The sequence below is a fragment of the Impatiens glandulifera genome, chromosome 6 (assembly GCF_907164915.1).
Source record: "Impatiens glandulifera chromosome 6, dImpGla2.1, whole genome shotgun sequence".
Taxonomy (NCBI): Eukaryota; Viridiplantae; Streptophyta; class Magnoliopsida; order Ericales; family Balsaminaceae; genus Impatiens; species Impatiens glandulifera.
The window spans coordinates 40011576-40027653 of NC_061867.1; the positions used below are offsets into that span (position 1 = coordinate 40011576).

Here is a 16078-nt window from a genome sequence, read left to right on the forward strand (position 1 = left end):
AAACATGAGGGGCTTCAATGGTTGGGACAATCTAGTGATCGTCTTACTCCTCTCATTCAACGTTATTTTTGTTATTCATCAAAAAAATAAATAATATAACAAATTTGATAAGTAGACATTCATTTAACTTTTTTCTCATTAGTTCATTGATTTTACCCTCATTTCTCGGTCAATAAAATATATCATTTGTTACCTATAGACATGTCATATTACTAATCTCGTAACCTCATTTTTGCACTCAAATTATCTCAACAGTACCAACATCTTTTAATTTCACTTTTGACAAACTAACAATCTCATCATATCATGAACCTTCTCACATTAAATTCTACGGTAGACCAATAATCTCGTTCATATATTTAACAACAAATATTTATTGTATTCCAATTACTCTCTCATATTACTAATCTCTCATCTTATCCCTGGGAAACCAACTACAATTCTCTTCTCATTTTGAGAAACATATGTTATTGGCCTCTTATCCCTCGGTAAACTAACCAGAAATCTTAATCACACTTTCATACCTCTTATCCCCCGACAAACCAACCACCAAACTTAATTAATCTTTCACATGCCTCTTATCCATTGATAAATCACATCTCAATCACACAATTTCACAAGTCTCTTATTCTTGAAAAACCAAACCAATGTTATTGTTCTATTATCCCTCTTAGTAAACCAACCACAAAATCTAAATTAACTTCTTATCCATTATTAAACCACATCCCAATCTTAATGTTACCGGTCTCTTATCTATCGGCAGTCCAACCACAAATTTCAATATACGTCTAATCTCGTGACCTCACGATCCTTTGTTACTGACCTCTTATTCCTCGACAAATCAACCACAAATATAAATCAAACTTTCATTGTTTCACAAGTCTCTTATCCTTTATTATCTTCCTTTTATCCCCCAACATCTTTTATCACTCAGTAAAACAATCACCAATCTCAATAGACCTCTCTAATCACGTAACCTCACGATCCTTTATTATCGGTATTTTATCCCATGACAAACCAACTGTCAATCTTAATCGACCTCTAATCTCGTGACCTCACAATCCTTTGTTTCCGACATCTTATCCCTCGACAAATCAACCACAAATATCAATCAAACTTTCATTGTTTCACAAGTCTCTTATCCTTTATTATCGGCCTTTTATCCCCCCCGACATCTCTTATCACTGTGTAAACAAATCACCAATCTCAATATCAATAGACCTCTCTAATCACGTGACCTCACGATCCTTTATTATCGGTATTTTATCCCTCGGCAAACCAACTATCAATCTTAATCGACCTCTAATCTTGTGACCTCGCGATCCTTTGTTACTGACAACTTATCCCTCGACAAACCAACCACATATCTATTATCCTTAGCAAACAAATATTATAGGCCTCTTATTTCTCGGCAATCAACCATCACCTCACGATCCTTTATTAACGGCTCTTATCCACACATATAATTTACTTAAATTTGTATTTGAAAGGGTTCGAACTCTCACGATCCTTTATTATCGGCTCTTATCCACACATATAATTTACTTAAATTTGAATTTGCAAGGATTCGAACTCTCACGATACTTTATTAACGTCTCTTATCCACACATATAATTACTTAATTTTGAGTTTGCAAGGATTCGAACTCTTGTCTCAAGTGTAGGCCTCTTATCCATAAATATAATTTACTTAAATTAATATTTGTAAGGATTCAAATTCTTGTCTCAAGTGTGAAAGATGATAACTTTAATCATAAGACCATTTATGATTGATGTATTTTTTTTTTAAATTTTGTGTATGTATATTGTTATATATATTTTAGAACTCATAAAATTTTGAAATTTTTATTCTTTAATTTTTTTGATTTTTTTTTTAGTTTTAAAAAAATGATGTAGAATTATATATATATATATATATATATATATTAATGAACACTTATTATTTTAATATAATTAAATTAATTTTTTAATTTTTTTTTATTAATTTGTTAATGTTAATTATACATCTTGAAATAAAAAATAAGGAATATAAAAAAATATTATCCGTTTTCTTATTCTGTTGGTGGTTTGACCATACGGACCGAACTCATTTAATCTTATGCTAACATCCAAATTAACTCTTTAATTCCAGCACGCGCATTCAAGCAGCGAAATCAACTTCTGCCAAACAACATGCGCGCAAAGAGATTCATTCTCTTATCAGCTCTCTCATAACAGTTATTTTCGAAATCAACCGTCCAGCCGATTACAAGAAAGCTTTATTAAGATCTGACCTTTTCTAGTCCTTCATTTCTATCCGCCGCTTTCGAGAATGGAGACCTCCATCTGTGATATCGTAATTCTCGGAGCATCAGGATTTACAGGCAAATATGTAATCAGAGAAGCACTCAAATTCCTCAACTCCCCCAATTCCCCTCTCAAAACTCTAGTCATAGCAGGCCGCAGTCCATCCAAGCTATCCCAAGCTCTTGCATGGGCCGCCAGCCCCAATCAACCGCCGACCATCCCCATTCTCTCCGCAGATGTCTCCGACGCTGCCTCCCTTCGACGTATTGCTTCTCAGGCCAGGATCATCCTTGATTGCGTCGGCCCTTTTCGCCTTTACGGCGAACCCGTCGTAGCTGCCTGCGTCGAAGCTGGTTGTGATTACCTTGATATATCTGGTGAACCGGAGTTTATGGAGAAGATGGAGGCTTTATATCACGATAAGGCGGTGGAAAAGGGCTCTTTGGTGGTTTCAGCATGTGGGTCCGATTCGGTTCCTGCGGAGTTGGGATTTTTATTCAATTCCAGACAGTGGGTTTCGCCGGCGGCTCCTAATCGGGTGGAGGCGTATCTGACACTGGAGTCTAGTAAGAGGATTGTGGGTAACTTTGGTACCTATGAATCGGCTGTTCTCGGATTGGCTAACGCTGATAATCTGCAAGCGTTGAGGCGATCACGGCCAAGAAAACCTAGGCCGCCGGTAAGCCCTAAAATTGATTTGATAACACATATCTACTTGTTCCTTTCTACTTCAACATGGATCAATGCTCAAATATCTCATCTCATTTATTTTCGTTAATTAAATTATTATATTCATTCAACAAAATATTAAATTATCCTTTACTTAAAATTAATTTTCTCCTATATCATATTAAATTGAGGTTTTTTTTTTTATAAAAACCAATTTTTATATAAGAAAAACCAACATCAAGCTCTAAAGACTTGTTACATATGGGTTATTGGTGAATTTTACAATATATCACATTATCCTTTTTTTTAATCAATTTAATCATTATAATATTAAATTATCCCTTATTTCATAAATATTTTATTATTAAATAATTTATGTTTAGAAAAACTCAATTCGCGCTTTTCTCTACCAAAATTTTCGCTCTCTATCAGTGACTTGCATTAAGGATCGACGACTATATGTTTGCTAAAAGGTTGAGCGGAGCCTTGATTGTGTGGGAGGCGTAACAAACTCTTCATCTTATGGGTGCCCTAATCGAACAAAAATTCAAAAAGAAATATCAATGAATACAGCCAGTACCGGTAGGGGCGGAGCCATAATTTTAAATCTACCCGGGTTAAAAATATTTTTACAAAAACTAATATATAACACATTTTTTTTTAATAGTCTATGATTTATTAAGAAATTATGAATTGTTTAAGCACAATGAAACAAATCATGACATCGATTTATAGGATGTCGCCACGTAAAAATATGTCGACATGATGTGGTCCTCCGTTTTCTCTGTGGGGAAATCCTATAAATCATGGACTATTTAAAAAACGATTTCATGCTTTGTTTCGTTGTCCTTAAGCAATTCATATTTTTTTCTTAAGTGCGTTTGATATGATTCAACTTATACTATATGACGACATATATAGAGATTTAACGTCTAGTAAGAAAAAAAATTAAAATTTCAAATTATGACGGTAATTATTATTGTTTGGGACATAATTTTTTAATTAAGTTATATAAATTATATATAGTTTAATGTTAGGTAACTAAATTTATTAGGAATGAATAAGTTATAGGTTTTTTTATTTAGGAATGATAAATTATATATTATTGAGTCTGTTTATTTCTTTGGAATTAATAAATTAGGATGTTAAAGATTGTTCTTTAATTATGAATAAATATATTATATAGTATATTAGTATTTATGTTGAAAATAATAAAAATTAATAAATTAGATATGTTATAAGTTATACATAAATATATTATAGTACAACATGATGCATCCTGGCTAATTATATACAATTAATATATTAGTAAATTATATAATTATATATTATATACTATGTATCTATTAAGGAGCTGGGGCCCTCCGGGCTAGAGCCCGGTTACCCTTGTGAGTGGCTCCGCCTCTAAGTACCCGCATAGAGAATTAGGGTGCTCTAATCAGAAAAAAAATCTTATTTTTTTTAGTTAAATAATTATATTTTACGTATTATTAAGTAAATATAATAAGTTTGTATTATTTTAAACAAAAACAACCTAGAAAGACTTCATCCTACTTTGGATAATGAAATCTCTAAATGTTGCTCGACTTCAAAGAAAAGGACACTATGTCCTAACAACACTTTCCTTACCCGATGGAAGACCTCTAACTTACCAATCAATCTAGCTAGCATCCTAGGAAGCTCTTTATGTCTATAGATTTAGTACTACAAATGAGTCAAGCTGCTCGTGAGTTGCGCGGTCAAAGTTTGACTTTGACCGAGCTCAAGTCAAACTCAAGCCGGCTCGTTTAATATTCGAGCTCGAGCTCATATAATACTTACTCAATGGTTTGTCGAACTTTTACAAGTCTTATAATAAATAATATTATATTTTTATTTTAATATTAATATTAACATCTAAAATTTAAAATAATTTTTTTTTACAAAAATTTAATTTTAATTCATGTTTTTCGAGTCGAACCGAGTTTGTAGGTAAATAGTCGAGTCGAGCTCGAGCTCAAATTTATAAAATCGTTCGAGTTCGAGTCTAGCTAAAAAATACTTAATTGAGTCGAGCTCGAGTTCAAGATGGCTTGAGCTCGGCTTGACTCATTTGCAGCCCTATATAGGTTTATACCACTCGCTATTGCTATTTTTTTTTTAATTTTGAGTGCCCCGTATGGGAGGGGCCTAAGTGCCATCTATTAACCACAAATTAGTATGGAGTACCTGAAAACATTTCAAAAAAGAACATATATAGCCACCTACGGATATTCTCTGCCTTGAGAACACCAGACTTGTGGTTGACGACCTCTAAACCGCCTCCTTTCTATTAACCACATAGAGATAAAGATTACAGGTGAGATTTGTGCAATAGAAAATAGGGAGAAAAATAAGGTTATTTAGGTAATTAATATTTTGTTTCTACCAATTTGCTACATACATCCTCTTGTTAATGTATTCTTATGCACTTTAAAATAAAAATATTATTTCAAAATTCAGATTAATTGAAGAATGAATGTCGTTGTTGATGGCAGACAATAATATGAGCAATCTTTAGAAATATAGAAAACAAAACTAGTCCAAAACAAGTTGCAAGATTTTGAAGCAAATTTAGTTAATATTCAAACATATATAGATGTTTCTTGTAAATAACCACATCAAGTTCTTTGCAGATTCCTGGCCCCCTCCCTTCCAAAGGATCGATAATACAACACGAGAAGAAGTTAGGCCTTTGGGGTCTTAAGCTACCGTCAGCAGATTCTATCATAGTTCGAAGGACATTAACAACCCTTCATGAAAATTCACATGGCCTTCAAGGTGTTAACGAGAGTAATGAGCAGATTAAAAACAGAGAAGCATTCTGGTCAACTGTAAAACCAGCTCACTTTGGTATGAAGTTAGGTACCAAGTCCTATTTGGGTGTATTTCCTTTTATATTCTTTGGGATTGTCAGGGGCCTCTTTGCAAAGTTTTCACTAGGGAGGAAGCTTCTTTTGGCATATCCTTCTGTTTTCAGTCTAGGGGCGTGTAAGAAAGAAGGTCCTAGTGAAGAACAAGTGGCTAGTGCTTCCTTCAAGATGTGGTTCGTTGGGCATGGTTTTAGCAATAGTAATGTCTTTCCACAGCAAAGTGCGAAACCCGATATGGAAATAGTAACTAGAGTAATGGGTCCAGAAATTGGTTATTTAACTACTCCAATAATTCTGGTTCAATGTGCTCTTGTTGTATTAAGCCAACGCGATGCTCTGCCTAAGGGAGGTGTTTATACTCCTGGGATTGTGTTTGGGCCAACTGATCTTCAGAAAAGGCTTCAAGAAAATGGGATATCTTTTGATACTATCTCAAAGGGTCCATTGCTTGGCTGAATCTAACTTGTGTGGTGAACTAGTTGTAGTAGCAAGACCAGCTTTGTTTTAATGTACTTGTGTGTGTGAACTTTGTTTCTTACATTTTGTCTTTATATTGTACGGAGTTGGAACTTGAAAGTTAATTTCTTACTTACATATTTTCAGGTCTGTTAAATGATTTGGTAGTTAAGTGTTAGACAATAAACTTTTCGATTTGCTACTACTTTAGATACTCACTTGTTAGTGAAGCCAACCAGTCATCAAGATATGTCAATGAAAATTTATTTGGTGGTTGGAGGCATTATTGCTTGAATATTGAACTTGAGATATTAGGGAATAGTAAGTTCAAATTCATTACTAATGATAATCTCTTGTTAACAAAGCCAACCAGTTAACAGGAAGAAGTATAAAACTGTGTCAAAAACAAATACACACAATGTTTTATTTTTTAACTAGTTTTTCCTCTTAAGTTAGGTCTTGTCATTAAAAGTTACTCAAAGTATTGTCATTAAAAGCTAATCTTAATTTCCGTAATACTCTGTATCCACAATCTAGAGCAAACCATTATTATTAAGATTTTGAGTGTTCAATATTTGTATTGTAATATTTGTATTGTAAGTAATAAGATGAATATTAGATGAAGGACTGGAGTACTGATGATGGTTTCAGCCAACACAACATAGGTGGTCCTTCAAGATTTAAAGTTTTATGTTTTGAGTGTTCAAGATTTTTTGTTAACTATTTTGTACTGATTTTGTGGTCAGGTCAATTTTTATTGTTATTCAATTGATTTTTTAGTATCGGAAGGTGTCTCATTTTCATCACTGAGATTTGAGTTGATAACCGTTTTGTTCGGTTTTGCATCCGCTTTAGCTTAATCAATTTTTTTACTCAGACTTTTATAGTATAAAATATACTTTCAATTGTTGGTGTGTTGTTTTGTTTCTCACATCCTATAATTATGTTGGTGATGATATTTTATCGAGTCCGTATTCGTCCAGATCTAGTTATTTTTAAAAAAATTAATAAAAAATTACTTTATTTGATTTTCATATGTATGACAACTCACATGTATCTTGTAATTATTTGTATAGATTTCTTATTATACTAGTCATATAGGTAGATAGTCTATTTCCACTTGAAAATACAATTTTCGGCGTTATTTATCAACCCTCGACTAATGATAATTTTAACTGTCGCTCAGAATATTTAGTAGAGACACTGATTCATTGATTTCGTTCAGTTTTCTCTACTTTAACACTCATTATTCAAGAATTCAAATGAGTTCGACTTTGAAGAAAGTCTCAACAAATTGCATGATTGTTGGACTTTTCTAGAGTTTTATTTTTATAAATTATTATCCAATTTGATTCTAGATCATCAATTGTTTATTTTTGTAAATATTATCTTGTATTATTTGTTAATTAATTTCTCATATATAACTCTTATTTGAATTTATTGAGAATTAATTAATTATAAAAAATAAATAAATTTTCAAATACTATAATGAGAATGATTATGCAATACTAACAAAATACCACACTTTTGTCAATCATATTTATTTTTGTTCCCCACGTTTATCAATCTCATTTATACATTCATTTGTTTTAATGAAATTATAATATATGTATAATCTCCTCTTATAACCTAGCAGCAACAAGATTATAAGAGATGGTATCCCCAACCTCTTTGAAATGTTTTGAGTTCGAGTCTGTCAAGGCGGTAACCTAAAATTTTATTTTTTAAGCATAATATTTTGTGAAAGAACAAAATCGATAGAATCGGCCAAACCGATGACAAATAAACTAAAACCAACTATTTGATATTTTTTTCAAACTAATTTCAACAGTTTGATTGTGTATGTTAGTATACCAACCAAACCAAACTCTTTAACTCCATAATTATACCGTTCCAATTTAATAATAAACATATATAGAGAGAATTTTTATAGATATTGACGGATTAAATTTTCAAATTTTCATTCCATGAATGATTCATAATTCCCTATTAATATTTTCTATAAAAATTCTATAAGTCTATCATTACTCAGTTAAAAAAATAAAATGAAATTTGATTGGCAAGATTTACAATCAATTGTAGGTCCAATCAAAATAATATAATACGCTAATTATTTCATATTTTCTCTTAGAGTTTAAGATTAATTTATCTCATTTGAGGAATATTTAAAGTTTAAGATGGATATGTTTATTGATTTTTAGAAGACAAATCAATTGTTGGTGCCCATTATATTTATTATTTTTTTATTAATTTTTTACAAAATGTTAAAGAAGACACGCGTGACTTTTAGTAATTAATTAAATATCATGTGCTATTATTTTTTGAAAAAATTCCATACAATATGATATAAATGTTACTCGTTTAAGCATAATGACAAAAGCAATACAAAAACACGAATATTTACCTAGTCACCAAATACAACCAAAATACAACGAGATTAACCAATTGAATGTAATAATGAAAACGTAAACAAAAATGCTCATCAACAAACAAAACAAAATATAAACTCTAACATTAACGAGCTCGAATATCTTCATGAAGATCAACTAGTTCACCGACCGACTTCATTAATTTTCTTGAAGATATATCTCTTATCGTCATAATAATAGCGTTGTGAAGTAAACGCATTGGTTGACCCCGACCACTGAACACCCTATAGTTCATTATAAGTCAAATAGTCTACCAGAAAATAATCGATATAGGGACTCATCGACTCAATCTAATCGAGATCACAATTTCTATCAAAATATCCCAATAACCGATGATTGACTTAGGCATCACTCACTCAATGTCAATGATGTTTAAAAGTAGGCTCCAAATCATAGTCAATCATTTGTAAAGCAAAAGCAAGTAAGGTGTCGTCTCCACCTCTTTGCAACACATTATGCAATGACTAACCATAATGCACCATTTTTTATACATTTATCATCCATCGAGATCCCTCCATGTATAGAACACCATCCAAAAAAATGAGATTTTTGAAGGGAATTTAAAATCCCACAACTTCTCCCATAGAAAGGTATATGGGGAAATCTCCGCAAATAATTTGTAACATGACCAACCTAAAAAGAATCCATATCTTGTAAACATAAGATATCACAAGAAGAAAAAATCACTACATTGTGACCCACTAAGAGCAACATCCTTTCATGTAAAGTTACATCTCTATCATTAAGTCTTCTCCTCTATTTGATTCTACTCGCGAAAGTATTCGAACATTGATCAAACATGCCCTTAACCGAAGTACTTCTACATATCGCGGCCGAAGAGAGGGTTGAGAATGATAATGCATTTCTCCTCTATTTTGACACTACACCAAATATTGTCCCAAAAGTTGATCGATGAGTCATCGCCTACCGCGAATCTGTACTGTCCATGAAAAGACTTACTCATAGTAGATATGTCTCACCAAACGCTACAATCATCTAGTTAGGAGCTACCTTTGGTAAACCATCCAGACCAATCATTTCCATATTTGCATCTAATCATATCAGCCCATTGTAACCCCCAAAAATAGGTTCCCCTTACGAGGCATCCTTGTAGCTTAACACGTGTGGAGTGACGCGTGACAATACGTGGGGAATCCCGAAGTGACTTAAAGTTCGATGCGTTTTAACCTTGATTTGCATGTCAGACATCTTTTTTAAAAGATTTTGATAGTATCTGGGAGCTTTTGAAATTAACTATGTAAAAATAATTAGGTTTAGTCAAATTTTAATAATCCGGAGATTTTACTTGAAATCTGGTTTAAATTAATTAAACATGATTAATTTAAGAATAGATTATTTATTTGAAAACAGAGACACCAAATGATTTTAAAAAAATCAGTAAATTGTACGTTTACAAATGTACTTTGTACTAGAGTTTCCATAAGGGGTTCATTATTTGATTATGCCCGGGAAAAGACTTTCGCGCTATGTCTTCCGCGCATGTTGAAAACGGTTTTATTCATAAAATAAAAGTCTGGCTATCAAAAGTTTTATTTATAACATTTACTTTCTTTAATTAGTTAGTCCGGGATCCTAAACAAAGATATGTTTAGATTAAATAAATAATTGCAGAAAATTATTTAAAAGGGCGTACCTACGATTGCGTTGATATAAGATTAAGTATAATACTTGAAAATATCAGAAAATGGATTAGAATTTAAAAATAAATTTCAAACGGGCCTTAACCAAAATATATTTTTGGAAATATCTCGAAAATATTTAAATATCATTTTCTAACCTTTCGGGATTATTTGAAAATGGATTGGGGTTCCAAAATTATAAAAATAATTTTGGATTTTGAAAAGTACAACCCATATAGACCTTAAGATTCGAGTCCTAGGGCTTGGATCCATTTTTACCGATCTGGGCTCGGACGGGCTCGGTCAAGATCGGGGTGGTATGGATCGGGGCTCGGGACACTCAATCAAGGGATCAGAGGTTTCAGCCTTGGGATTTAGGAGGCTCAATCTTTAACTCGGGCTATTTGGTCATATGTCTAGCTTCCTTAGTCGTGGGACATGGTAGTCTCGGTCCTAGTTCAGACCTCTCAGTCCTAGGTTAGAATCATCGATCGGAATCCTCGGTCTTTGCTCAAGAACATCGGCCCTGGGTCTTAGTCCTAATTCAAGAACACTGGTCATTGGTCTCGGTCCTATGTCGGTTTTCTAGGTCCTTGACCTCGATAAGGACCAAAGATTCTCAGTCATACTGGACTCGGTCGTTGGGGACCGAATGTTCTTTATTTGGTATGAAGAATTGTAGGTTTGTATTTTTTGATACAGATCATGAAATAATGATCTGTAAATTGCAAACAACTCATATGAATGTAAGGATCATAATCCATAACCTTAAACACGATCAATCGAACTCAATGACAATTGATTTTTCAAAATGATTGTTAGGGCAAAATTTGAGAACTTTTGATTTAGGTCATCTCATGGCCTAATTCATGTTTCAATAGTTTTGAAATGATATTTATAGTCAAACACAACAAAAACAAGAACATCAATCCAGCTCTACAACAACTTTCAAAACTAAAATTCAAACTAAAAATTTTAAAAATTTCATTTGGAACAAACATGACCGACATGTTGATTTTATGATTTAGAAATCATCCTAACATGTTTACAAACATGTTTAACAACTATTTGAATAAAATATTCAAGCTTAAAAGCTCAAGAAAATAAAATTCAAATTTTCTAGATTTTTAAATCATATTTGAGTTTTTTTTATTTAGGTTGAATTGATGAAATCTCTTTCGACAAAAAGCTTAGAAATTATATAGGGAATGATTTCAAACAAAGAAAACACAAAATTGAACCCTAAATATGATCAACCCGATCAAACTTGGAAAAATAAAATTTCCAATCACAATTCGAATTATAGCAGGTCTGGAAGCTTACCAACGATTAGAAAACACTCCAATGATGTGTAAGAATCTTTCTAAAGCCATGGATTGAAGCTTAGATTGCCAGAGAAATATTTATAAAAATTTAGTTCGCCAGAGTTCTTCAATATTTCGAATTAGGTTGTAATGTTTGGATTCTGTTTGATGGATTGAAGGCTTAACACATAGGGAGTATTTATTCAATTTTTGAATAAAATTAAAAAAAAATCAAGTTCAACACTGAAAAATTATTTGTAAAATTATTAAACGTTACTTAAAAAACTGAGATATATATAGCTCATATATTCATATATAAAAAAAATATACACTTAAGGAATTCCACACATGAAATCCCAAATTCAAGTTCTAGCTAAAGGTTCGTTCCGCTGAAATGATGATGCTTTTACCGTAGATGGTTAGGCATCACTATTGAACATGTTTACATGTTATGACCTTGACCACCACATGAGTTGCATCATCTCCGGACCTTACAAGGTCCACCTTGGGTTGACATATGCTTTGTTATAGGATACCATTTCTTAACCTTAATAGATGGTTTTAGACACACTTGTTGTTAGATATTTTCGGGAATTTCCCAGGCGTCTTCATTAGAAACTGAATAACATATCTCCGCATATGCATTCAACCACGATTTAGTTGAGTAATACCTGAAAAAGATAACGATTCAACATGTGTGTAATTGGTTAGATTCAACATGTGAGCAAATTCGCATCACAAATTATACAATTGGTTAGATTCAACATGTGAGCAAATCGTTATTTTGAGTAGAAGTCATATGCATCCAATTTCTGGGTACAAGCAACAGTTAGGGCATGCGTACAAGGAAGACCCGATACATCAAATATCCTACAACTACAAGTCATGCCTTTGCAGTCAATTTTAAAATTATATTCACTGTTATGCACATAAAATTGGAATCAGTCAAGCGAATTGACGTTATAGAATATGGCCTTCTCGACTTACTCACGTAGAAACTTTTCATAATATTGAGATAAACGTTTTGTGTGATTGGACAGTTTTTCTCTTCTATTATGAAATCATTCTTGTATTGTGAATCTTAAATAGTCGGCTAATTTTGTTATATGATACTTTCTAGCATTCCTTCTCTAACTATTAAAGCTCTCGGCGTAATTGATTGTAAGTTGATTGCATCGCTTACCGGGGAAAATACACAAATCCATCTCTCTAACCCAATTTCTTCCAAATAGGCAGCAATCCGAGGGTCCTTAGCCCTAATCTTGTCAAAATGCTGATTAAACTTTGAGACTGCGTATGCGCGAGAAACCAAATTAAATTTACGTGACAATTATCAATTTTAAATTTGGCCATAATATTCATTTTGATGTGGTATGCGCATGCATCGTGATATGTTTCTAAAAAACCGTGGACAAGGCATTGACAATACTTGAGTATCTATCGGATACGAAGAGGGAATTCGGGACTAACCCAATTACTTCTATTAGTTTTTGCATGAAATATGTTTAGGAGTTATTATTCTTTGAATCAACGATGCCAAAAGCAACATGATATAGTTGCTCATTTGTATCAAATGCTACCGCCACCAATAGTTGACTTCTAACCTTGTGCTTAAGAAAAATGACATCAACGCACAATATAGGACGACAATAGCTCATGAAATCCCTAATTGAGACATCTAGGGACATGAACATATACTTGAAATGGCCGAGCTCATTCGTCTGGATGTCTATTATGGTACCCAGATATTCATCTTCAACATGCATATGTATGATGATAATTTACCATAGAATCATCTACAGTTCTTTGCACTGCTATTAAGGTTATTTCCCTGGACCTCCAAGTCTTATTACAACTCATCTTTATCTCATAACTTCTCCGTATGTCTTCAATTATTTTTTTAGGCATGTGGTTGTGGTGATGGTCCATGTACTTACTCTTCATGCACTCCCCAATAACCCATGATGGTGTTTGCCTTTTATCCTCTTGCCTCATCACACTTGAGCATGTGTGATCTTGTACAAATTTCCGAATCTCAAACATCTCCAAAAATTTTCCGTTCACAGCACATAATCTCCATTTGCATGTAATCCAAACATTTAACATACCAAAGTTCTTTTCTTGACTTCTCAACTTTGAATTCAATATGATTAGCTATCGCATATTTATATAACCTCGGTTGAAGTTCTTTTTTATTCTCAAACAACATACTTACTTCCAAGCCGATATTGCATGTTAATGTCTCAGTATCAGATTTTCACTACTTGTTTTGATACTAGCAACCCAATTACTGTTTGGTTTGATACTAGCAACCCAATCACTGCATGGTTTGGTACTAGCAACACAATCAGTTCTTGGTTTGATACTAGCAACCCAATCACTAACCCCTTCATTCAGACGTAATCATGTGTCTTCTTCTCCTTATTTTTGGTTTATTAATATGTCATTTTGACTTTCAAAGACAACCTGTTGAAACATCGGGAATACGCCAGGATCATGAATTTCTAGAACAACTCCACTTTCTTGAGTTGGGTTTGTAGGTGGTGACTTGTCTACTAAAGAGACACCATGGAGTGTGATTCTAGAGTAAAGTTGATGTTTCTTATAAATAGAAAATCACATCCATATATTGTTTGATATTAGTAGGAATATAAATTTGAATACCCAACATAATATACTTGACTGTAAGCACTAAATCATATCTGAATTTGTCCACATTAATAACATGATATATGATATCAAGTAATTTAGAATATGTAGTATTTAAGGGTATAGTCAGACCTCTAGATAAATTTGCAACAAAAGAACTAACACCATTAACAATTGTTTACCCTCCATCATAGAAATTATTACTTGAGCTTCAATTGAAAACAATTAATGGATTATACCAACTAATTTGTGACATGTATTATAAAAGTGCGTGACGCGTATTGTAAAAGTGCGTGACCCGAGTTGTAAAAGTTGAGAACTACACAAATCACAACTATACAATTCGCGTCACGAATTTTACATTTCGTGTGACGCGTATTCTAAAAATGAGAGATAATGTTTTTGTTACATTCTTTGAATTAGATGGGATGAAGAGAAAATATGAAAATGTGTACCCCCTCCCAAATATTAGAAGGAAGTACACATGTTCATGATTTCTCTTCCACCCATCTAGTTCAAAGAATATATCAAAAACATGACTCCTATTTCTACAATACGCATCACGCGAACTATACAATTCGCATCACGAACTATACATTTCACGTGACGCGTATTATAGAAATGGGAGGCAATGTTCAAGTCATCACTTGGTATTCATGTCGATAAGCTGACAAAAGAGATCGAGCTTGTCTTTTAGAACAATCTTCGTAAATATGTTTGGCGGGTTCTTATCCGTGTAGATTTTCTTCAGTTTCATCTATTTTTTTCTATTACATTTCTTAACCAATAAAACCTCACATCAATATTCTTAGTTCTGGAATGATATGTAGCATTCTTGATCAAATCTATGGCACTCTGACTATCACAGAAAACAATTGCATCTTTTTGTTGCATACCAAGCTCTATGAGAAATCTAATCATCCACAATAACTCCTTACCAGCTTCAGTTGCTGCAATATATTCTGCTTCTGTTGTTGATAAAGCCACACATTTCTGCAACTTGGATTGCCATGACACGGCCCCCCCTACAAAAGTAAACACATAACCCGAAATGAATTTTCTGTGATCTAGATCTCCATCTATATCAACATCTGTGTAACCTTTTAACAAAGTTTCACCATTTCTAAAACACAAACACAAATTGGAAGTGTCTCTTAGATATCTAAGAATCCACTTTACTGCTTCCCAATGTTGTTTTCCTAGATTAGAGAGGAACCTACTTACCACACCGACTGTATGCGCTATACCTGGCCTAGTGCAAACCATTGCATACATAAAATTCCCTACAGCTGAGGAGTATGGAACACTTGACATTTCATTATTTTTTTTCTCTATTGATGGACACATCTTCTTGCTCAATTTAAAATGGCTAGGAAGTGGACAACTTACTTCCTTTGCTCCTTGCATGTTGAATTTTTCAAGCACCCTTTGAATATACTTATCTGGTAACAACCAAAGTCTTTTAGCCTTTCTGTCACGAGTAATCTGCATTTCCAATATCTAACGTTCTTGGCCCATATCCTTCATGTCAAATGTCTTGGACATCTCCTTCTTCGACATGGCTATTATCTGAGCATCATGTCCTAAAATCAACATATCATCTAGATAAAGTAAAAGTATTAGAAATTTTCCATTAAAAAATCTTTTGAAGTAAAAACACGGATCTACCCTGGTTCTCTGGTACCCATGACTCATCATAAAAGAGTCAAATTTCTTGTACCACTGTCTCGGAGCTTGTTTCAAACCGTATAGACT

At 33.0% G+C, this 16078-nt stretch overlaps 1 protein-coding gene across 1 annotated transcript; it reads left to right on the plus strand.

The window, feature by feature from the left end:
• The first annotated feature begins 2292 nt into the window (after positions 1-2292).
• On the plus strand, positions 2293-6451 carry LOC124942160 (probable mitochondrial saccharopine dehydrogenase-like oxidoreductase At5g39410). Its single transcript, XM_047482593.1, has 2 exons — positions 2293-2964; positions 5609-6451. The coding sequence occupies exons 1-2, from the start codon at positions 2311-2313 to the stop codon at positions 6299-6301; spliced, it is 1347 nt and encodes a 448-aa protein (XP_047338549.1). The 5' UTR covers positions 2293-2310; the 3' UTR covers positions 6302-6451.
• Positions 6452-16078: the final 9627 nt, after the last annotated feature.

Excerpts from the sequence above, each read along its gene's own strand:
- LOC124942160 (XM_047482593.1), top strand. The coding sequence starts at position 2,311 with ATGGAGACCTCCATCTGTGATATCGTAATTCTCGGAGCATCAGGATTT. Across the intron at positions 2,965-5,608 it reads CAAGAAAACCTAGGCCGCCG|ATTCCTGGCCCCCTCCCTTC; the intron begins GTAAGCCCTAAA and ends AGTTCTTTGCAG.